The following is a 24,304-nucleotide window of genomic DNA, read 5'->3' as shown; positions in this document are numbered from 1 at the left end:
AGGGGCTTAGAGACTATGCTGAATACGTCATGTAAGTTATATATGTAATATCAAGGGCCATGATTGGCTCCAGAAATTTGTGAAGTATTGAGAGGTATTTTGAAGGAGTAACATTCTCTACTCTTCTAGGAAAGGCTTAAAACTGTAATTCAACAATAAAGACATTAGTGAGGTCAATACTGATGATACGTTCTGCTTTACAAATGCCACTTCAGCTTATCCCATAGGAAACTGTCAGAAAGGGAGGACATCAAAATGGCCGTCAATGGGGTGAAATTTCACTTTACTACAGTCTATGTGGCATTTCAATAACAGACTAGGTACGGCAGGCTAAAATCCATAACGTAACATACTGTAATTTGGACAAAAAAGTAAAAAATAATATTACTAATTAGAAAAAGATGCAGCTTGAAATGATTGAAGTACTGCGTGAACTTCAGTGGAACATCTGAGTACATCCAGCATCAGTTTAGGGACTGATATATGTTTTACTGGTATACGTGACCAAAACATTTGGCTCTATAACGTCAATAATAATAATAATATATTTATAGTGCCTAGAATGACCCTGTTTATGCTTCCAGACAGGGGCCCATGTTGTAATAGATTTAGTACAAAATCTCCATTCAGGCTTCTAGGTGGCACCATTGTGGCATTGTAAGAATCTTCAGATCAAAAGACTTGCTGCTTTTAGGAAGATATTTGAGTTTTTAGGAATTTTAGGAGTTATTAGGAATGTATTTCCTACACAATTCTGTTTAATACATATGCAAAGGCTTTTTAATCTTTAAGCTTTAGACGTAATTGTGCAAATCAAAATTTACCTTCTTTTTGTGCACAAGGAGATTTCTAATGTTTAAATATATTTTACATATGGCTCGATATTAAAGAACATATATCGTACCTCCTCAGATAGAAGCTGTCTGTTCCCCAAGCCCCTTGATGGCGCTCTAGGCCGAGTGTCTGTGTATTTCTGAGATGTGGTTTGAGAGAGCGCGTCTCAAATGGCTCGATACTCCCTTGGTAGTGTACTTCCTGAGTTCTAACATTGGCTCACAGGTAGAGAGTGTTGTGAAGGAAACAAAGCCATGAAACAGACTCAGTAACAGCGAGTGTTGTTGTGTGAAGCGCCGCACAGTAACAGAGATAGAGTAAATTATTGACATAAAACCGAGGTGTTTCCGTTAAAACCTGCCCTGTAATGTCTGTAAAACGCAGTCTCCCTTCCTGGATGATGACTTCGTGTGAGAAGCACTCCGAGAGAAAAACAGTAGGAACACACACAAGGGAAAGGAAAAGAAAACGTCCCGAAAGGTAACGTAAAGGTCCCTCCAGTGTAAATCTGGTTTTAATTGTATTACATGCAAGTGATGAATTTTGCTAGATAACTTCTGAGAGAAATATGCAGTCAACACCATGCCTGAGCATTTCTGCTTTTAAACTGTTTCTTATGACAGAGTATCAAAAGCGAATTCACACCGCCAGGGTTTTTTTACATCATAAACCTCAGGGACCAATCCCGTGAACTCAAAATGGGGTGCTTTCTAGCTGCAGGTCAGCATTGGAGGGGGTGAGTCGAGATAGAGGTGGGGATAGTTAAACAGTAGCCTATATCTAGGGACAGTGAATGAACGGGCATGTGTAGGGTTACAACTAAGCCACTTGTGAATATTTCTTATAAATAATTTCTGAATTGGGTTGCACGGTGGTATAGCAATTTGCTTTGCTGTCATGCAGCTTCAGGGTCCTGGGGTTGTGGGTTTGAGCCCTGGTCTGTGCAGAGTTTAGTGTGTTCTCCCTGTGTCTGCATGGTTATCCTCCAGGTGCTTCAGCTTCCTCCCACGGTCCAAAAACCTTTGTAGATGTATAATCTATTTAAAAAGTGTCCATAGGCGTGAGTGTGTGCGTACAGACAGTGAATGATGGATGAATAATTCTAATGAACACAAGTGAGTTTTTAGGGGTTTAATGGATTGCCTGGATGGGATTTTAAATGAGCCTCAAGGATTTTTAGTCAAACAGCTATTCTACAGGTTTGTGGGGCGTGTTCTGTTCAGATTTGAAAACAGATTCTTATCTTTAACAGGAAGATGTTGTACTGGATGAATGAAGTTGAGCTCATGGACACAACACAAAGTGTTTTAAAGAGGAATGGAATAAAGGTAGGTTTATTTAATTGAAAAGCACGTGTTGTTTTGTAAAAGCTCGGTGCCTTTATCTCGGGGTTAGGTGCTAGGACTGAATGAAGAAATTTTGGTCACGGATTAAAAAATGTGCATGACTGAATATGAAAGACTTACACATGGTTTTCTTTGTTGCAGAGAGCAAAAGTTTGTCCAGTGGAAACTGAAAATGTGAGCATTATTCCAGAGACAGATTCAGAAGAAGAGCCAGACTCAGACGTTCAGGAGAGGAGCTGTATATCAGACTCAGATCTGAATGTTGCTGAGCAGGAGACCCTGGCATATATCACCTCTACAGAGAAAGAAAGATCAAGTACAAAATCAGACACTAAAGACCAGCTTCCTTTTCATTTACGGGCTCTGGAGAAGGAGTCTGACTCTGAGGATGAGTCTCTGAGAACTGACCCCGACCCTGACGCCCTGCAGCTCATTCGAGACATCTTCTTCAGCTGAGGAGGCACAGACCAGGAGTCAGACGTATATCCTGTTAATATTGTATTTTATGATTTGTCCTGGAATTATCTTCCCCAGCATACATTATACATTATACATGTACATTATAGTGGAATTATATATTATTGTAAATTATATGTTGAATATTATTTTCTTGTTACTGGCAAAGAGATTATAATAAATTATCCTGTAAATTATGTCTTTAAAGATGTATATTGTATAGTTGTTGCTTTTTCTACTTTCTTTTCAATTTTTTCTTTGTGCTTTGTGTTATATGAGCGCCTGAATCATGAAAATACCAGTTGCCTTTTTGTACAGGGTCAAAGCGTCACAATGAATACTTCAAAAATGACTTGGAATAAACTTTACAAAAATCAATGGATTATACTACTTTTTAAATGTATTGATTAGATATTTGTTTGAAGTAATAATCTTGGAACAAATTCCCATTTTAAGACATTTTTAATAATAAATGTTATCTACATTTTTTCCATTGCTTGGTATCAGGGAATCCTACAGTTCCATCAAGCTGAAGGCAACATATTTCAGATTGTGGCTATTTTGTGTTTGACAGTACACTTCAGAGTCTCCAGCAATGGGTTATCTGAATTGTTGTGCTCCAGGAGGATGCTGGTGCTTTTCTCTGCTCTGGTAGGGTGCAGCACATAAAGGATTAGAGGAAAGAGGTTTGCCAGCATCTGCTGCTGCTCCTGATAGGCACAGAGAACGGCCTTTACTTTGTCCACTTTAGAACAGAAAGCATTTGGAGACTCCAGAATGTGGAAGATATTTTCATTGTCCAATTCTAGCAGTCTGTGATGCTTCCAGCTCTGGTGGGGTGCAATATCTGGAGCAGATGGAAAGACGTTCATCTACCATCTACTACTGCTCAAGAGAAAGAATGTCCAGCATGGTGCAGTTTAAGGATCCTGATCTTAGCAATCTACCACAGGTTGCTGCACAATCAATGACAAGTTTTCCAAATGTACTCCATAGGGGGAATCTGTGTTGTTGAGGTCATTAATAACCAGAACCATACAAATTACATATACACTGTACCAAGCAAGGGTGGCACGGTGGCGCAGCAGGTAGTGTTGCAGTCAGACAGCTCCAGGGACCTGGAGGTTGTGGGTTCGATTCCCGCTCCAGGTGAATGTCTGTGTTGGTGTGTTCTCCCTGTGTCTGTGTAGGTTTTCTCCCACAGTCCAAAAACACACGTTGCAGGTGGATTGGTGACTCAAAAGTTTCCGTAGTGTGAGTTAATGTGTGTGTGTGTGTCTGTGTTGCCCTGTGAAGGACTGGCGCCCCCTCCAGGGTGTATTCCCTTGCTCCCAATGATTTCAGGTAGGCTCTGGACCCACCGTGACCCTGAATTGGATAAGCGGTTACAGATAATGAATGAATGTACCAAGCAATGTTCCTACCATTGTGATAGACTTAAACTGTTTTAGTATGTTAGTGTAATAGGAACATTTGTGCATTTCTGCAGGGATTAATAATGGGCCAAAGCTGAAATTTGGACATTTATGGTACAGTATGATAAATATTTGAGTACAGTAGTGAGCCACAGTAAAAGGTGTTTAAAGAAAATACTGCCACAGTTGCCCATGCTTTGTAGTCTGGATGCTCCTTGAGTAATTATGTTCTCTTTCTATGGCTGGGCTTTGCAGGGACTGACTAACGAAGCTAAGTCTTGTTCATCGAGAGGAACTGGAGATTCGTCTGGCCTGACTTTGCTGAGGTTCAAAGAGTTGGAGGCAGTATGCTGAATCTCATTCTTCATAATCTGGAAATGCTCTGGACGGATGCTCTCTATGGCCCAGAGGGGTTTGGAGTGGAGCTGATCCTGAGGGACAGAAGCAGTGAAATATCCTTGTGGTGAAGCAGGTTGTTTTTATTTGAGAACTGAATTGGGCATGGCCTAGTAGAAGCTGGCAATGGTCTGCTGGAACTGGTCGATGTCTTAGGCTTTGCACACATTTCTGCTGAGTTGGTGGCCAAAATATGGCCATTCATATTGGGCAAAGTTTGGCAGCCTCCTTCGTCGAGAAGAAACACTTGAATCCCCAACATCTACCTTCCACCTTCACCTTAAAACTGGTGCCAAACAGTGAGAACCCTTAATGCAGATTCTTGCCTTCTATAGCATTTTCAAAGTTTTTAACATAGATATTTACTTCATGGACTCAAGTCATGCCACCCTAATTTATTTCCTCCAAATCTAGCCTCAATCCTTGTCTGGTAGTTGTATTTGTTTTGGACCCGCCCATTTAAAGGGAACGACTACTGTTGTGGGCAACTGCAGTTCTCCCTGGTTTGATTACATTCAGAAACTCTTTTTGCTCTTTGTACGTGGCTGAAATTGAACTTTTCTGTAAGTATTTATTCAGTTCGATTTACCACATAAACTTGTTTGAAACTGAACAAACATCCTTTCTTTTCATGATTTTCAACATTTGGAAAGCTCATTGCTGTTTTTCTGCCTTGAGCAGAGAGAGGAATCCTACCATGTCTGACTAAGCCTTTTTTTTTTTTATTTTACTCGTTTACTGACAGACTAGTCTTCACATCCAACACTTTTCCAGCAAACAAAAAGACTGGAGTGCAGCAGATGTTGAGGAAAAGTGTTTTTTGATTACATTCTTCACATTTAAACATCACAGTTAAAGCGTCTCCTCCTGCTTGTCAAAATTTACAAAACTCTCTTGATGTAAAGTTTTGTTTGGTTATCACCCGGACATTCAGTGTTTGTCCAAACTTCATATTTTTACTAAAAATGTGGTTAAGCTATTAATCTCTGGCCTCCGTCATTGCTTTACACTGCATCTTGGTCTTGAAGTAGGAGATGAAAACTACTGGTCATCTAACGTAACATTCAGGTTTTTTTGTCTCAGCCTCAAGGGTCTCACAGTCCAAAAAATACATATACTTTGGAAATTTTTAATCACTATCCACTTTAATTAAATAGATGTGATGCCATGACCATGAAAATAATTTATTGGTACAAGACCAATGATTATTTCACAAAATAATTTCACTAATAAAACAGCAGGTACTCAGAATTGGCCAATATTACTAACTAACAGATGTATCTGTCAGAAACATGGAGGGGGACATAAAACCTGACTCATAAAATTTAATGGTCGATGAACTGGGTGGACAAACCATATTAAATAAACTCTGAATTAAGTGCCGGTTTAAATAAGCTGCATACATGAATATGAAAAGTCTGCCAGTGTACCACTGAAGTGGATTTGTGTTTCTTGCTTTCTTTGTTCCCTACAAAATTTATACTAAATGAGCCAGATTTTCCCCCAATATTAAACCTCATTACCAATACATTCCACCAGGAACCTTGTGATTTCATATTACAGTGCTCACTGAATTCTGTAATTTAAAGTAATATCTGTACTCTGCAAACTACTTCAGTGAGCCAACTGTAAACAGACAAACATTTCCTCTGATAAGAATTTTTATCTACATTATATTTTTAACCACCATCATCTCAATGACATGATTTAGGATAAAAATAAATATCATTACATTATCCTGAGAAAAGTGTCCAACAGATAAAACCTTATCCTCCCCTAGCAGTTAAACAAATAAATCTGAACACCATCTAAATTCAAAGCAAATCATAATACTGCCATGATTCATTGTGTCTTACAGGGTTTCCTGATTAAAATCAAGCCTGTATGAAAGGAACACCAAGTAATCTGTTATACACATGTCTGCCTTTGGTACCTGATGGATTTTTTCCTTTAAAAGATGACCTTTCAGATGAATTAACTGCCCCTCACAAGCACAAAAATTAAACTACAAATAATAAATAAAAATGAATAGAATGTGACCTATGAAGGAATGGCGCCCCCTCCAGGGTGTGTTCCCACCTTGCACCCAGTGATTCCGGGTAGGCTCCGGACCCACCACGACCCTGAATTGGATAAGCGCTTACAGATAATGAATGTGCACTATGATCAGACCACTTTCTTACAAATAATTCATCTCATGTCTAGAGGGGAAGAAATTATAAATCATGATTTTGGTAATAAGCGATACTTGTGTCTTACAGTTTCAGTTACAGTTATGTGCTTAGAGAGGACGGCCCTTTGCAGTACCACGTTGGCAAGGAGAATACAGGGGACTGCTGGTGTGCTTGCGTCTTGGATGGAGGATTCTCAGGACCAGGTTATGCTAGTGCTCACTGTTCTCAGAGAGTAAAGGTGTTTGGCTGTTCACATGACCATCGAAAAGACTGATCTACAAGAACAAAACAGAAACTCATTCAAGTTGATGGATAAAAATGTCCATGATTCAACAGTTGTCCTCATCGCAATTCACAAGACATCCACCTGGCAACAATGCTTTAATGGAATAATACTAGAAAAAATATTAAACAATAAAATAAACAGAAGCCAAAAAAGTAAACAAATACTTCCTGCTTTTTTTTTCCTTTCTTATCAGCCCATGAAATAATCCAACGCAAATTTATTCCTAAGTGCACCTTGACCTTTCAAAATGTTTGTGCGTCTTAAGACTTAAGAGATATACCTGCTTTATAATTGTAAAGTGACAAAGAGGTGGAAATAAATAGCTAGTTTATAAACAACTTACCCTCTGGGGTTTATAGACTCCTAGTTTGAAGCGACAGCAGACAACATCTACACAAAAGCCAACCAGGCCATGCAGCATACCTAAGAGACCACAGAACACTCTTATTCAAATGTAGGTCATTCTCCTCTCCACATCCTAGGTAAATTACCAAAAGGAAGCTGATATGTTGGTGTTATACCTGTGGTGGAGAAGATGCCTCCAATGATGCCACACAAACGCACAAGGAACTGCCAGAATGGCATGTGCTGCTCTGTCACTCTGACACTGAGGGAGCTCACATCATACTTCATAAAGATCCCCGAGACCCCGTGACTGCCCGCTGCATGGTTGATCACTCGCTCCTGCAGACACAGCACCCAAGTGTCTTTCATTACACTGCTATGTTGAGTTTCAGTCATGACTGTTTAATTTTCATAAAACATTCAATAAATTTAATAACAGATTTATTAAACCTATACACAATATACAAACATCTAAATACAAGTTAAAAAAGACATTCATGCATATGCAGTGTAAATTAAGTACATTTTCTAAATTACAATACAGTATATAAGCATTACCATTGTTAGTTTTAATGGGTGTCTTCCTGGAAAACCTGGGCTGCTAATTACATCCTGGAGTTTTCTTAAAATGTTCTGTTTAAATGTTTATTTTAATCCTACAAACCAAACAGATTTATTTCCCCCGTGACCTACCCGTTCTGTAACAGAGTACTGATGTGTATCGGCAGAGATTTTGTACGTTTCCAGTTTGGTGGGGACAATGGTGATGAAGTATTGAAACATCTGATTATCTACCAACCAGAAAACAACAGGACATTTGTAGAGGCATGAAACAAAAGGAACTGAGAATGACAATATTAAATCATTTATTTAGACATCAATAAGCACTAATTACAAATGCCACCTAATGTAAAATAGCAATGTGGTGTAGTGGGACACCGTTCAATATTATATCACCGTTAGCAAGCGTTTGAAATCCACTTACGATCTGTGCACACTTTTTCTGTTCCATCCAATGGGTTCAGTATTCCTGGGATTTCTTCACCAAAGGACAAGTGGTCTATTCGATGAGAGAAGTTGTATGCTGTGGATGGATGATAGAAACACACGGGATGTTGTTTAATTAGCTTAATCAGTTCAATTAAGCTTGAAAAGAAAGAAAAAACACACTGTATACACATACCAAATTTGATGTTGGCCTATGCAAAACATTTTAATTATTATATTCCCAAACATACATTTCCACCATTGAAAATATAGTTCTACAAATGTATACCAAGATACCTTCAGTGGGTATCCCAGTGCAAATGCATCATCATCATCCAAATTCTTTTATTTTCCATGACAAACACAGTAATGGAATGGAATGTTAAGCAGACAAACAAACTTACTTTCATGGCTGACCAAGGCAGCAAGGTGAGCATGGCCTCTTGGGTGTGGGATGGCTCTGCAAAGAAGTGACAAAACAAACAAAGTTCATCTATAAAACCAGCTACACAGATCAAGATAGGAATCTTGAGCATAGTCTGCTGTCATTATAATATCTGGTTCCAAATATTACCTGCATAATTTGAACCAGATACACTAATTTATGACTTGAAGAGGTAAAAAATACTGGAGACCATGTATGATTCCTCACATAATCAGAGATTTAATTAAGTGGTTGATGTACAGGGGGATTTAGTAGGAAATGCCAAGGAGATGAAGATGCGTACTTGCCAACTGTAATGTGGAAATTGCCAGCCACTTTATTAACATATAGATGTCCGTGTATCCTACATGCATTTAGTGGCTGCAAGGGATCATCCTCTCTGAATAGAAAAAAGAAAATTACCTAAATTACTCTTGTGCAACTGCAAAATTGTAAACAACGGATGGTGTTCTGCTCACAGATATCTGTGAATATACATAATGCACATCAACAAATCATGAATGTTTGCTCCAGAGATCAGCATCCAAACCTGAATCACAGCCTTCCTGTGCTACATATTTGATAAATTCTGCAATAAATGAGTGACAATGTAAACTTACGAGGATGGAATTAGAGCAAAATTACATCTTCAAAACAATTCAATGACTTGGGATTTGCATTACTCAGTGTTGTAGCCTATGATTTCAATGTTTGTCACATCTGAAGAAAACAAATTACATTTTGTAAAAGTACACATCAAGTGTTGGAAATAGCGTCTTTGGGTTACTGAAAAGCGCTTTAAAAATTCCATTTATTATTATTATTATAACAAACCCTCCAGTTTACTATTAATTGCTTACTGATCAATTCCATTACCAATAATCTACATTTTCTATAAACAACAAGTGCCCCGTACCTGAACCATGATGTTAATGTGTTACAACAAAGGGACTGAGGGCTGACCTTGGTGGCAGTGCGGTAGGGACTCCTCTCATGACACTCTTGAAGATGACGTCCTGGAGTGAGTGCTCCTCTCGCAGTTTGTTCTGAACCAGCAGAAGTGTCCTAGTGAAAGACCAGCAGAGTAAAGTATGCGTGAGTTTTGGCTGTTGGTTAGCCACATTTGCTAAAGGGCATGAAATGACAGGATGTTACAGTAACTTTCTACTTGGAATTATAACTTGCTACTACAGCAGGACAGAATTATTGGATTACCTGTGCCATCGCATTTGTTGAGGGGACAGCTCAAATACAACCTGCAAAAGAGCCATAAAATCTCTTGAAAACGTTAAAATAAAGTAAATACACAACAGTTTTAATAAACTATCACAGTGATGAGTTCTCACCGGTTCATACAGCAAGCCATCTGATGCTACCATTGTTTCAGCCAAGTCTAATACATCTGCACCTACAACTGGAGAAACCAAGAAAATCCCAAGATTAAATGCAATGGAGGTGACACTGTTTACAAAACAAGCTATTTTATTATGTGAACTTATGTGACTAAATTAAACTCCAAGGACAAATAAAATCTGCTCTTGATCTTAAATTATAATGGTGGACTTTTAATAATATACAGTTTTGCTTGAAGTTTTCTAGAAAACCAACACTAAACTATGAGACATAACCTTCTGTGGGAAAAAATACTTACACTGGCACCTCATTGCGACTGTAATATCTATGTTGATTCTTAATTTACTGAAAAAAAGAGGGGAAAAAGGTCAGGTCTCCTGGTTTCTCTATAATTATTTAAGATTCAGATTAGATAGAAAGACGACAGATTATATACCTGGGTAAATCCCTTACCTTGTAAAATCCTTATCCACATCATATTCGTATTTCATCCATGTATCCCGATACACAAAAAACTCAAAAAAGGCCAGGACTGCCATGGCAGTGAAGGCTATCAAAGATACTGTTAGCAGAAAGACAACATTTTCATTTGTTAAAACTGTTGTGTTCACATTACTCTCCAGAAAGGTTTAAGGACATGAAAGTCTGAAAACGGATCACGAAAGGGAATTCATATATGACTGGGACTGCTCACCAGTTCCACCACTAGCAGTTGTCTCAACATAACTCTCAGGTACTTTGGGGAAAGCATCCAACTCCTTCACAAAGTTGAGGGCTTTCTTTCGGGACAATCGCCGCATCTTTGGTGCAATCCACCACCAATACCTTCATGAACCTGTAATGAGGAAAACAGTTATAATGTCATATTATAATTGGCACTGAGTAAGAGATATAGATGCCCATGAAACAAATAGATTATGACAGTGATATTTGATCATGAAATACTGATCAAATCTTGATCTCTCTAATACCTCCTTAATCCCACCGCAGTGAAAATCAAGTTGTGAACATGTCCATGTGGTGGTTTTAATATGCAAAAGACATATTCACAAAACACGCAGTCAGCATGATGGCGGAGCATTTATGCTTTGAAACCATAGTGCTAAAAAGCCAGTCTGAAATCAGCAGATTCCGACATCCAGGGTTTCTTGCATCATAAACATTATGAACAAATCCTTTTGACCTGAAGGCAGTGGAGACAGAGGGTGGGACTAATTGCATACTCACCGATCCATATGTACAGAAAGGAGGCAAAAATGTAGTTAACTAAGTCACAATACGATTTTAAATGTTTAATCAATACCAGAGGGTGCTATCAACAATTATTTGTTGATACTGATATGACTCTAATATGATTATTCAGTCCTTGTTTTCAGCAACACAAAAGCATAAAAGGTAAGTGCGCTGTAGAAAAGCCACATTCACAGATGTTAAAGAAGTTCTCCACACCTTCAAACATCAATTCAAACTCAAACAAAGGCTAATATACTACTAGTAAAACAGCCTTACTCATTTTCTTTGACTAACGGGTTATTGTCTCTTAGCGTTTCTCTACACTTTTTATTAGAACAAGAGTAATAACATAGTATATTCAAATTTCTTTCATCCATATTCGTTACTACAGTCTACTTGTGGAGTTCAGGCGCAAATAACAGAACACGCTAAACTAGCAGCAGCTAACACCTGCAATAACCCACACTAAAGCTTAAAACTATAACTTGCAGCTATTTAGCAAGACTGGACTCTTACCTTTGAATACTGTTTTTAATTCATTTGTTTGGCTGTAAACTGGCACCCAACCCGACTGAACCCGTGTTAGGAATCATTAAACGCAGTGTAAGAATGTTTTATCCGAGCAGAACGCTGGTTGATGTTGAGTTGTGACGACGCCTTGCTGTTGCATTATGGGAGTTGTAGTACCCCGTCAACAGCGTGGTACCAATGCTACAATGTGTATAAAGTGTATACCGCCCCCCAGCGGGCTGTGCTTTCTGTGTTTCTGATGTTTAGTGATAACGGGTTTCCTTTGCATATCATTAAGACAGCCTCATTGTTTTTACATTCACTGCCTATTCTATCAGCTCCACTGACCACACAGGAGCACTTTGTAACTCTGCAAATACAGATTTTAGTCTACCATGTATAGCAACAGGTGGAACACAGTCTGTAATTGTAAAACTAAAAAGTGCTACTGTGTGGTCAGTGGAGGTCAGAGAATGGAGTACTGAATGGAGTGAGTATATATATCATTCTCAGTGTATCAGTGTACATTCATACCAACACAGAAAAGGGGCACCAGTCCTTCACAGGGCAACACACACTCACACATTCACTCACACACTCAATAATGGACACTTTTTTCAACTTGAGGTGTATTTCAGATTATTTCTATCATGAAAATTCAACTACTAAATTTTATTTTTTATTGTTTTATTATAGTGAGCCAATCAGGCTTATGTGTAATTTTAAGCTAAATGTGTGTTGTTGTTTTTGTTTGTTTTTTGGACTACAGATTAATCTAAGAAAGTGCAGTCTCTGATTTTGCATAGTACTGTATTAATTACTGTCTATAACTACACCAACATTCAAATGTACATGTTTTACATTAAAATTAGTTTAATGACATGATAAGAAGCACAAATAATACAGCCATAAAACCTGGTGGATTTGAATATAAAGGTATACCATCCTTTATACATATGTCCTGCAGGAGGTCTAAAAGAGTTGTACAATATCTTTGTATACCATATAAAACGGTATTAAAATTTTTTTCTTCCCCCCAAGGGTAAAGACTAAGGTCAGTTTGAGAATATCTTCAATTAAATGCTGCTTCATTACCCAGAAGTACCATAAAATCTTCATAATTACTCTAAATTTATTGTAGCATTTTCAGTTTAAGCACTCTCAAGAAAAACTGTAACAGATTAATATTGGGAAAACAAAATTATGTGCTGCAGTTTTTTCTGAGATTACCTAGGAATGGGTTACTGGTGTAAACAACAAAAGCTAAGCAGTCTGAGCATTTCCCCTGCTTTTCAGTCACATACTTTGCATTAAAACAACACAGATTTGTGCGAAACTGTCCCTAACTGAGAATTGATGGTTAGATGGTGCTACTTTAATGTGACAAAAATAAATAAACTCTTATTCTGATATTGTAAAACACACACGGTCTGTAACAGTATTACCCACTGAGACCTTAAAATTGTGGAAAAAAATAAAAGTGACAAGGACCTTAAATTAAATAACTGTTTAAAATTACATTTGGCAAACACTGTAGATTCAGCCCGCGCAGCCCATTTGTTAGCTAGTAATGTGAGGTACTGAAGTATCTCGAATATGCAGTGATGTTGAAAGAAAATCTTAGATCTCAGCAGAATCTGGACCCTCATCCAGCAACACTGGCCTCTCAGGGCTGTCTGATGTAGGTGTATCTATATTCTCCTGGGAAAATTCCTCAGAGCAGCGACTAATTGTCGGTGATATAACATCAGGGCTTGTGTCACATGACTCTGTGCTTTGTTCAGTTGTTGTGGCAGTGGTGGCTACACTGGGAGGAATGGGGTCAAATTCATCATCATCATCCTCCAAACTGGGAGACTCATGAACATCTAGATAGATAGATAAATAGATAAATAAGTAGGTAGATAGATAGATAGATAGATAGATAGATAGATAGATAGATAGATAGATAGATAGATAGACAACAAATAAATACATTTTGTGTGATTGCAGAAAATGATCACTGTAAAACTGTCAGGGCAAAACTTACTGCTGAAAGCCTCAGGATACTGCTTAGCAATCTTGCCTTTCAACGTCCTAGGCAAAGATATGAGTTTCATTATTTCAAATGATTCCATATATGTTCAAACCTTTTGAGAATTTGTCCCCTTATGCCCTTTGCTGCAGAAACAGACTCAACTCTTCAGGGAAGGTTTTACACTCAATGTTTGATCACTGCTGGGAATATTTAATGACATTAACCATTTCAACTTATACCCTTCTCTCCAAAGTTTGGCAATGGGCAGAGTGAAATTATGTTATCTTTAAGTATCTGCTCCAGAACATCTTCTTCAACTGGTTATTCTTTTCTATAAAGATTAAACAAGCCATGTTTTTGCACAATTGCAAGCCTGTATTAGCTTTGGGACTTTAAGTAGCTGAATTCACTAATTAGAAGAGTGCCTGCAAACACGTTGATATATAGCATATAAAGGCTCTAATTTGGATCATGGAAAGAGGCCATACCTTATTCGCCGGAAAATACTGTCCAAGTCCTTCTTCATCTCAATTAAAGTTCGAGTATGGAGCAGAAAACGATCGTTCATCTGCTGCAATCTCACATTGGACAATCCATTAAAGTTAATGAGCATCTCGTTGGTCTTCTCAAAGCGGTCCAGCCTGGATAAAGAGATTAAAATATACATACACACACACACAATATAATGTATATAATGTATTCTGTGTTAATTGAAGAGAGTCTGAAAATTGTTTTTAAACAGATCTAGTTAATTTCCTAAAAGTATCCTGAAGTTACTGTTATCTTACCCAGTAGAAATGGGATGCACTGTGATTTTCAATCTACCATTTAATCAACAATTCATTATTTTTTATTAGTTATCTACTCTACTATGTATGATTATAAGCAGCAAAAACTTACATGTGTCTCTGGGCTTGAATGATGGCATTTACATCCTCTGAGTTGACCATGCTCAGCATTCTGTTGCAGAAGATTCCAGATGCAGTAGGATCCATGTTGCAACTTTAAAAGAAAGACAAACAGCTGGGTTAGCTCAGATTTAGCCGTAGATTCATGCCTGTAGATTAGTGAACACTTAAGTAGGGATCAAAGTGTTTATCCAAAGTCCATATGCAGACAGTTGTCATATGAAAGGACATATTAAAAACAGTAATTCCATCATTTTTCTGATGTAATAATAGTTGAGCAACTTAAAAAATGGGAATATAAGACATAAAATGGGTATGTTACAGTCATCATCCTTAATGAAATCTGTTTTACTATACCAGAGATGGCAATTTTACAGAGCACCATTTCACTAACCTTTTTAAATAGCTTCATATCTGAAACGATCAAATAAGTAGAAAATGTGGGGGGAGAAAAACAAATATGAGATTCCTTCTACGCCCTCGATCAGAAAGACTACACTTATATTTCTATGGGTCTGGAATAAAGGTGTAACGTTAGGATTTATATATGCTAGCTGGCGAAATAGATTAATAGAATATTACCCGTGTGGTTTTCTACTCCAAATCAAGCAGGACCTCCAAGGAGAAATGTTAATATACAGCTCAAGTAATCGCAAAAACGGCGGGTTTATGAGGCACGTAAATTCTTAAAGCAGCGGTTTGCAGAGAGCAGACATCTTTGTTGTTGTTTGTCATGTGACGAGTCTGTCACACCCGGAGGAGCAGCCAATTTTAAAAACACGTTTAGACAATTTATTCGCTGCTGTCTTATTTGAACGTTTGTTTATAGACTTAAAATAAGAATTAAAATCCACTCGTGAATCAGTAAACTTCTAAAATAAGGCTAGGAGTCGGTTAAAAAATACTCGATTGTTCGGTTCCAGATATAAGAGTCGGCTCTGGGTTCCAAATAGAACCTAAGAGTCGGCTCTCGGTATGGAATCGAGCTGCACTGCTGACGCCATAGATTGCAGGCCTATATATTTAGACTATATATAAAACATGAAGTGGTTTGTGGATTATAGTTTATAAACATCGTTGTCCAGCATTATTCGGGTTGGAAAAAGGAAATGTCTGACTTGGTCACATTCTGCTGCTTGTGATGGGCTGGGGCCCTGCCCAGGCTGTGTTCATAGCTTGCACCTAATGATTGTGTGTATGCATTTGTAACTGGATGAAGCAGTTGCAGAAAATACATTAAATTTGCTGTTTAAGTGTTCACTTGATTTCTTCTTTAAGGGCTCATCTTACTAAAGTAGTTAGGCTAAAGTAGTAGCAAAATCCATTAATATGGTGTTGGGGACTTTTTCCACACTTGCAGGTTGTGGTTTTGAATAAGCGCACACTGATGAGACCTATCTTGTAATTTAAAGGTTTTCCTGTATAAGTGTTTGTAAAATGTAGCCTTTTACAATTGATTGCACTCCAGGTCCAAAACTGTGTATGTATGCAAAACTGAGTAGCTGTAGTGTATCCTGTTACTCATTTTGCAGATCAAATTTATGCTCACAAGAACCTTCTATGTGTTTTTCCTGAAGCCATCAGTAAGGTCTACAATGATGTGGGCTCAGTAGAGTCCACTAACCTAAACATTTCTTGAGATATAGGTGAGATCCAGTTAGAAAGTTTGTTTTGTTTATAAACTAAGATGGTGGTGAGTATGATATTAAAATGTGAATATAAATTCATTTGTTTATTGATTGATATTTTCACTGAGATTAATTATTCTTATAATCTTAACTGAACCACTGTGGTTCATTTGTGCTGTGGTTCTCCTGCTGTGGTTGACTGTCTGTGAGGAGTTGGTGTGTTCTCCCAGTGTCCACGTGGGTTTCCTCCACGTGCTCCGGTTTCCTCCCACAGTCCAAAAACACACGTTTGTAGGTGGATTGGCGACTCAGAAGTATCAGTAGGTGTGAGTGAATGTGTTTGTGTGTGTATGCTGCAGTGTGAAGGACTGGCGCACCTTCCATAGTGTGTTCCTGCCTTGCGCTCAATGATTCCGGGTAGTCTCCAAACCCACCGCAACCCTGTACTGGATAAGCGATTACAGATAATGAGTGAATGAATGAACCACTGTTTATGTCCAAATGAGTTTACACAATCACAGGGAGGCACTTACAATCTGTAAATTAAAGTCTATCCCAAATACAGCATTTGAACCAAGCAACCGTGTACTGTTAATGTCACTAAAGTGGTGACTGGACTGGGCTTCTGACCACCCTGAAAAATGCTGCTTGTGTTTTTCTTTTTCTTCTTTTTTTTTTTTAAGTGCAAGTAGTTTGCACTGCGTCCTTAACCTGTAGTTTTATATCATAACAAAAAAATATAAAAACAGTACTCGCAGCAGTACTACCCTACAGAAAAAAAAACATACAGTACACAAAGTACGAATTTTTGTAACTATTTGGGATTATAGCATGGAATCGAATCTTTGAATCGATTCTAACATTTCTCACAACTGTGAATCAGATTTAGAATCGACTCCCCTGTTTTGAGGAGTCGAGCAGCACTGGTAAAGCTCCGGTCGCCGAGGTGACTTCTCGGTTTGTCTCCAGGGCTGTGGCGGCGGTAAAGAACTAGAGCTCTGACACCGAGGAAGAACCTCAGCAAGCAGAAGAGCAGTGCTGAGAGAATTTAACTAAACATTTATTTTTAAAACACTTACTCCAGGAAACCTGCGCCTCTGTTAACAGCAGGTACGTTTACGCATTTACGCACCGATTAAAACGCACAGAACACAGACCCTCGCTAAGTTAGTTATGGAGTAACGTTATATAGCTTAACGGTATCCCGCTAACACCGCTAGCCTCAGCCGCGCATTAAATAACAGGAGAAAAGACGCGTTTACTACAGTTTTATTAACTGTTTGTTTTAGTACATATATATGATTAAACGTGTGTAGTTTACTTATAGGCTCATTTCTACCAGGTTTTGACAGCTGTCTCTAGCCGCTTTGATTAGCCATTTGCGTTGAAATATAACGTTAGCTCTTCAGGAATCAGGCCTCTTCATCCAACTTAGTGCGGAGCTGTGGATTCATTACATTCCTTTCAGTAATTTAATAGCTCTTCTCATAGAAAAACTTTTTTACGTTTTTGGACTCCAAATCCTATAAACCAATCCCAACCAATTCTCATTCCATCATTAACTCCCAATTTCTCTCCCTTCCAGTTTCTGCCATTATGTAACTCTCAGTACCAATTCTATCACTAACTTTCCATATCTGTCTTTTTACATTTTACTTCTTACTCATGTGAAGGTGGCAAAAATCGTTGTTTGGTCTACTTTACTCTAATTTCATTAGAAAGAATGGCAGCAGACTGGCTGGGCAGTCTTGTTTCAATCAATTGTGGAGCAACTTTAGGAGTGTACCAAGGTGAAGTCTCCTCAGTTGATCAGTCCAGCCAAACCATCTCCCTCAGACAACCATTTCACAATGGAATCAAGTGTCCAGTGCCTGAGGTCACTTTCAGGTTGGTAATGAAGCTTATTTCCAAACCACTTTTTTTGTACATTTAATTATAAAAATTTGTGGCACATATTTTTTCTGTTTTCTGATGTGTAATGCTAGTTCTCTGGTGTGTTCACAGTGCTATGGACATCAAAGAACTCAAAATCTTGGAAATTCGTCATGGCTCCAATGGAGTCACAAAGCGGAGTGTTCCTGACTCAAACTCCACGTCAGCTGGCTACAATGGACGCAAGGATAAGGGTGGAGGTACTGCGCAAGTCAACAGTGCCCCTGTGACCGTACCGACTAAGGCTGAACCCAGGCTCCAGGAGGGAGGGATGTCACCTTTACAGCACTATTCCAAGAGCTATGGAGAACGTCATGTAGACATAGCAGGCCAGAATAAAGGCTTCAGACGAAGGCACAACTCTTGTGAGTATCAAGGAAACCACCAGTAAAAGTACGGTTAATACAGTTTTCAGTATTGTACATTTAATTTGCTTGCATTTATTGCATAAACTGTGGTTGGTTTGTGTGTTTAGGCATTTAACACACTCTGTAGTCATTTTTTGCTATATTGAAACATGTAGTTTCTCAGATATAGGCTCTGCTTAATCTGTCTACAGAATGTAAAGTTTTTACTGTAGTCAGCTATGGACTGACTGAAGCACTTGTTGTTGTCTCAATTTCTTTCAGGGTCCTCTAGCAGTAAGGGTGCAAATCAAGCCACCCCAAAGAAGAATGGGTCAAAGAATGGTCAGATGAAAAACAAAGATGATGAATGTTTTGGAGACGGCATGGATGACGTCCTAGATGAGGACTTTGATTTTGAAGGGAACCTGGCTCTATTTGACAAAGCAGCTGTTTTCTCAGAGATTGAGTCATCTGACCGTCGAGGAAATGGTGCACGGTCACGAGGAACTCCTGCAGAGCAGACTCCCTCACGCTACCGCCATGATGAGAACATTCTGGAAGCTAAACCTGTTGTCTACCGACAAATCACTGTGCCTCAACCTGGGACGAAAGAATATAGCACTGGTAACTTTGTGCTAATGATACTGTAGTTGTTTTCAAAATTTAAGTTTTATTTGTTGTATAAACATATTAAAATACTGAAACATAAAACGATGGTACTGTAAAAATAAAATTCCTTTTTGTTTTACAAGACTCGGGACTGGTGGTCCCCAGTATTTCATACGAGTTGCACAAGCGCTTGCTAAGCATGGCAGAGAGTTACGGTCTCTCTCTGGAGCGCAGGCTGGAGATGACTGGTGTTTGTGCTAGCCAGATGGCACTTACATTGCTTGGAGGTCCAAACAGGTGAGCGTGCTTAAAAATATTGGTATAAAAATAAGCAGTTGTGATTTAATTTTCCAAAAATGCTTTAAATGTTTACATCCTAGGCTCACCCCTAAAAATGTGCACCAACGGCCGACAGTAGCACTGCTGTGTGGGCCACATGTACAAGGAGCTCAGGGAATCAGCTGTGGCCGCCACCTGGCCAACCATGAAGTAGAAGTCATCCTCTTTCTCCCTAACTTTGTCAAGATGCTGGAAGCTATTACCAGTGAACTAACACTGTTCAGTAAGACAAATGGAAAACAGGTTTCCATTGTCAAAGGTAAGAATATACAGCAAAAGCTCAGAATCCCAGTTAAACCCAATTTACACAGTGAAGCTTTTCTTAATATTAAGTGATTTTAATCATTACAAATAGTGTCAGGCATATTCATGTTTTGCATCATCAGTAATGACTTTGCATGGTTTGAATTTTCACAGACTTGCCAGACACTCCCGTTGACCTGGTCATAAACTGCCTTGACTCTCATGAGAACACTTTCCTGAGGGACCAGCCTTGGTACCGGGCTGCTGCTGATTGGGCTAACCAGAACCGAGCCCCTGTGCTGAGTATAGATCCTCCAGTGAATGGGCAGGAGCAAGCAGTGGAAGCAAAGTGGTCCCTATCACTGGGGCTTCCCCTCCCACTGCCTGAGATAGCAGGCCGTGTTTACCTGTGTGACATAGGCCTTCCCCGGCAAGTATTTCAGGAAGTGGGCATCAAGTATCACTCCCCTTTTGGCTGCAAGTTTGTTATTCCATTGCACCCAGCATAAGCAGACAACATCCCTCACCCACGACCTCTTGAGTCAGGGTTCAGGGTATTGAGCCAGAACCTGCCTTAAATTCTTTTTTTTATTATTTTGTGAGTTGGAGAAGAGAGTAAGAGTTCTGTATAAGCTTTGTGATCATTGAACTTTATGGTCATAATGAATCCAGCATCTTTTTGTTGATTTCTTTGAAGCAACATAATTCTCAAACAGAGGAGAGGTGGAATGTAAGGCTCAATTTATAAAGCAGAATAGCAGAGGAGAACAGCCTGCATGTGGCTCCCACCCGCCTTCTGCGAATTTACAGAGGAACCAGCATCAAGTATTTGCCACCTCCAACATTTTGATTTTGAAATGAACAGTTTTTGGATGATTTTTGTAGTCTTTACAGACTAAAGAAGTGGTTTGATCTGCCAGGCTCAGATCTGTTTGCACAGAGATGTAATATTCAACCTTTACAAGCTGTGTAAAATCACACAGAGCAGACCTAGAATTATCCTGCCTGGGACTCGATGGTTTCCGTTCTCACTCTAATTAGCTTCGGGACTTTTTTCAAAATTTTTTTTTTTTTCCCCTTCATATTTTCATTTCAAATAATCAATTCCTTTGTATTCAGATAAACACAGTATCATTTTGAGAAGATAAATGTGTAGCATATGGGGATATCCTTTCTTTCCAATCTGGTGCCAATGTGATCATTGTCAGCACACAAGCACTGAGCACAAGGCAGGGTTTTTTTCCCCTATTGTTTTAAAGTGGACATTTTACCTTCTGTGGGATTCATAGAAACTGGTTTAATATGATCAGATATGATACGTTACTGCTTAGTTTTATTTGTTGAACAAGAACAATTGGCTAATTTATATGAACGTTTCTTTTCAGGAAAACGGATTTATACCAACAGATATTACCAAAATAGTTTGTTTAAAGGCCTATTTTTACAAGAACTGTGGAAATGTTGTGTCTATCTGATTTGACAAGTATTGTATGGCATTGTGTGACCTTATTGTGGGACTAATGTATACACTGAACCATGATATAAACTTTGAAACTAAATAGATAAACAGGTAAGCTCTTTCTTATTGAAATGCTCTTTCTTATTGAAACGCTCTTTTTAGTTTAAAGTGACTTGTGTCTTGAAAAACATTTCCATTCTAAATTTGGATTTGAAAATTATTAGTTGGAGAAAATATTTATGAATTGTAACTTATGTTTGAATTAATTCCAGGTAAAACACATTTTTAACTGTGTAGGTAAATTGTTAATACTTAAACCATTTCAGGGGAGTGATATCTTGCTTCCTTCACACAGGTTAACTTTTTTTAGTGTATGTTTATGTTTAGGGATTTTTGAGGTTTTGTTTTGGTTTTTTGCAGAAATTATTTTGGTTGAATTATTTTTGTCCTTGCATTCTTTCTTTCTTTGTTTCTTTCTTACTTATGCGGCTGTTATTCTACCTGTCTGTTACTTCTGTGATTCTCTGTTTGAAGGTTGCACTTAAATGTTTTTTTTGTTTGGCAGTTGGGGAACATGGAGACTCGGAAGGCTGAGATTTTACTTGATTGAATCTCCCTATGTAATGCAATCTTTTGGAAAATGTGGTATTTAAAAAAAAAAAAAAATCTTTGGACATGACGTTTGTTTAAAAGGAGACTTTGAAGCTGCCTTAATGTTATTCTGAAACAATGTTCTCCCCATTTCTAGTGTACGTGGTACTACAGTGGCTGTATCGTGAATTCCAGATAGGCCATCTTTTGTGAAATTTCCAAAAACTGTTCAATACATGTTTTGTGTTCATGGTTCTATAGCCAGCAAAAGGCACATGTGTACATGTTGCTTCTTTAATGGAGGACAATATTAGTATATTGCATATCATAAAATGTTTCTTTGTGACAGGTTTAGTCTCTGTTGTCATATAGTATCCTAAATATAGTGTTTACTGATGCAGTGAACAACTTGCATCCATCAGTGGAGCTGAAGGATTTCAAAAAAGAGTCTTGACTATTCGTTTTTATGGAATATCAAATGGCTAAAATATCTCACAATGTTGGGAGATGAGTGTAAGAATGTATGCGTGTTAATTATGCTGATATCTTTAAAAAAAAAAAAAAAAAAAAAAAAAAAAAAAAAAAAAACCACTGAAGGCTGTTGGGGAAAAATGTGCCAAATAGACTTTATGGTTTTGTGTAGTCACTGTTAGTATCTGGACATTTCAAATACGATAACTACAAATGTAGTGGCTTTAGTAGTAAAGCAAATGTTTAGTTGATATTCTTAATGAGTTCTTGCCTGAATGGTGATAGATTTGAACAACATGGACCATACAGCAAAATTTGAAGCAATTAGTTTGATTTGGATTTCATTTTCCCCTTGTTATAAAATCTTAGCCTTCTAAATCATAATAAGATGAACAACATTGGCATTCACTGTAGGTCATATCTTGGCCTGGACCTTGGAACAGTGATGAGTCAAAATGGAATCAATACTAACTTTTGTTTGAAAAATTACGGGCATTTAATACAGCTAGTCTGATTTGGGACTTGAACTTTTTAAATTTTTTTCCTAAAACTGGGCTTTGATGCTATAATCTGTAACATGAGATTGTGTATCTTTATAATCAAGAAAGTCATCCTAACAGATAACGTTAGCTGTTCCTCTGCATTTTTATTAACATATTTTTAAACAGCAAAAACTATTGGAATTTTGGAAACAAAAAATAAGGCGTGCGTCAAGGGATGCCAGATTTATTCTAACTGCAGAGGACAGAAAAGTTCCTCTCAGATTTTGTTTTTGTTATTCAACCCACACCAGTTGACTTTTATTCAGACAGAATCCACTGGAGTTTACTGCTGGTTGATTTTGTGTTTGAATTGCAGAATTTAAGTAGCTGGGTGCAGAGAAATGCACTTATGTCAAAACCATTCCTGAATGTGAGGTTTAACTTTTTTTGATTTTCAGACAGGAATATTTACATGTCTCCTGAAAACAGACCAAGAATGGACTCTGAGCCTCTCAACTGTCCTGACGTATGGCTATGGAGCATAGCATTAATGCTTTATTTCATTCTTTTTTGTAGTCACTTACTGTTATTACATAACTGATATCAGTGACTGTTCTCTAAATGTCTTATTTTATTTGTTTGTAAAGGATTTGTTTTCTTTCATATGATGTGAATGACATCAGCAAAGGCAGAAAGTGTCAGACCCTGGCCAACACAAGCCATTTATTCTTAGGGCCTTGTTCTGTGTGTGGTCGTGTTCACGGTTCAGATTTTTAAAATGATTCTGAATATGCTTTAGTTTTGTCGTCTTCTGGTACATGCTTCCTCTTTGTTATACAGTCTGGAGAAAAGGCATGTAACAAAAGTCACTTCACTTTGTTTAATGAGCTGTTATTTTGAAAATTTCTTAATAAATAATGCAGGTTTCGTTTAGTACATGACTACTATCTGACTTAGCTTGAGGGAAGAATTTCTTTTTCAGTGATCATGGAGAACAATACTGTTCTGAATGGTTTGGGTGTCTGTACACAGGCATTAAAATCTTAACATGTCAGTAGGGTTTTGAACCCTTGAAGCTGAGTGAATAAAGCAAATGAAGCAAAAGCCTTTATTTATTTATTTATTTATTTATTTAATTAATTTTTTTGAGACTGAAGTGCATTTTTCCCCACTCAAAACTTATTCCTGTGCATACTTTTAATCATTGTAAAGTCTTTAAATCTAATTATGTTTATTTCTAAATTGTAGTTTTTTTCCCAATACAAGAAATGACATTAGTCTTAAGGGGGGGGGGGGGGGTACTGAATGATCAGTTAAGCACTATATTAAATCATTTCGATGCTGAAAAATGACATTTTCCCCATAAGACGACTTTTTAAAATGGAAGTAAAAAAAATATTAGCCTTCGAGTCTTATTAATGTCCTTAAAAATGTTTTTTTTTTTTTTGGCATTTACAGCCCATATCTTCCATTCACTGCAGTTCTCCAGCTGAACTGAGGGTGTCGCAGGACTCACATT

General features: G+C 38.0%; 4 protein-coding genes across 5 annotated transcripts; 2 read left to right on the top strand and 2 right to left on the bottom strand.

Annotated features, from left to right (window-relative positions):
• The first annotated feature begins 1,058 nt into the window (after positions 1-1,058).
• Positions 1,059-2,983, top strand: si:ch211-127m7.2 (uncharacterized). The gene is made up of 3 exons (XM_066650029.1): positions 1,059-1,314; positions 2,087-2,162; positions 2,322-2,983. The coding sequence occupies exons 1-3, from the start codon at positions 1,202-1,204 to the stop codon at positions 2,634-2,636; spliced, it is 504 nt and encodes a 167-aa protein (XP_066506126.1). The 5' UTR covers positions 1,059-1,201; the 3' UTR covers positions 2,637-2,983.
• A 2,302-nt stretch (positions 2,984-5,285) lies between these two features.
• ergic2 (ERGIC and golgi 2) lies at positions 5,286-11,937 on the bottom strand. The gene is made up of 14 exons (XM_066649174.1): positions 11,766-11,937; positions 10,711-10,851; positions 10,470-10,578; positions 10,315-10,361; positions 10,010-10,077; positions 9,879-9,919; positions 9,627-9,728; positions 8,968-9,063; positions 8,644-8,699; positions 8,238-8,336; positions 7,946-8,043; positions 7,429-7,591; positions 7,251-7,330; positions 5,286-6,896 (listed from the first exon to the last, which is right to left on the bottom strand). Exons 2-14 carry the CDS (start codon positions 10,814-10,816, stop codon positions 6,831-6,833), a joined length of 1,131 nt encoding a protein of 376 aa, XP_066505271.1. The 5' UTR covers positions 10,817-10,851; positions 11,766-11,937; the 3' UTR covers positions 5,286-6,830.
• A 705-nt stretch (positions 11,938-12,642) lies between these two features.
• Positions 12,643-15,514, bottom strand: kxd1 (KxDL motif containing 1). Its single transcript, XM_066649741.1, has 5 exons — positions 15,267-15,514; positions 14,677-14,778; positions 14,265-14,417; positions 13,789-13,835; positions 12,643-13,627 (listed from the first exon to the last, which is right to left on the bottom strand). Exons 2-5 carry the CDS (start codon positions 14,769-14,771, stop codon positions 13,380-13,382), a joined length of 543 nt encoding a protein of 180 aa, XP_066505838.1. The 5' UTR covers positions 14,772-14,778; positions 15,267-15,514; the 3' UTR covers positions 12,643-13,379.
• Positions 15,515-17,287: 1,773 nt separating this feature from the next.
• On the top strand, positions 17,288-23,879 carry edc3 (enhancer of mRNA decapping 3 homolog (S. cerevisiae)). 2 transcript variants are annotated; one of them, XM_066649667.1, is made up of 7 exons: positions 17,288-17,422; positions 18,031-18,199; positions 18,317-18,609; positions 18,874-19,215; positions 19,344-19,497; positions 19,581-19,798; positions 19,957-23,879. In XM_066649667.1, exons 2-7 carry the CDS (start codon positions 18,036-18,038, stop codon positions 20,289-20,291), a joined length of 1,506 nt encoding a protein of 501 aa, XP_066505764.1. In that variant the 5' UTR covers positions 17,288-17,422; positions 18,031-18,035; the 3' UTR covers positions 20,292-23,879. The 2 variants fall into 2 exon arrangements, with proteins under 2 accessions (XP_066505764.1, XP_066505765.1); XM_066649668.1 differs by having other exon boundaries at positions 17,296-17,422; positions 17,986-18,199.
• The last annotated feature ends 425 nt before the right edge of the window (positions 23,880-24,304 follow it).

Source organism: Hoplias malabaricus, chromosome 17, assembly GCF_029633855.1.
Source record: "Hoplias malabaricus isolate fHopMal1 chromosome 17, fHopMal1.hap1, whole genome shotgun sequence".
Lineage (NCBI taxonomy): Eukaryota > Metazoa > Chordata > Actinopteri > Characiformes > Erythrinidae > Hoplias > Hoplias malabaricus.
The sequence above is the reverse complement of the archived record's forward strand: the minus strand, read 5'-3'. Positions and strand labels throughout refer to the sequence as shown.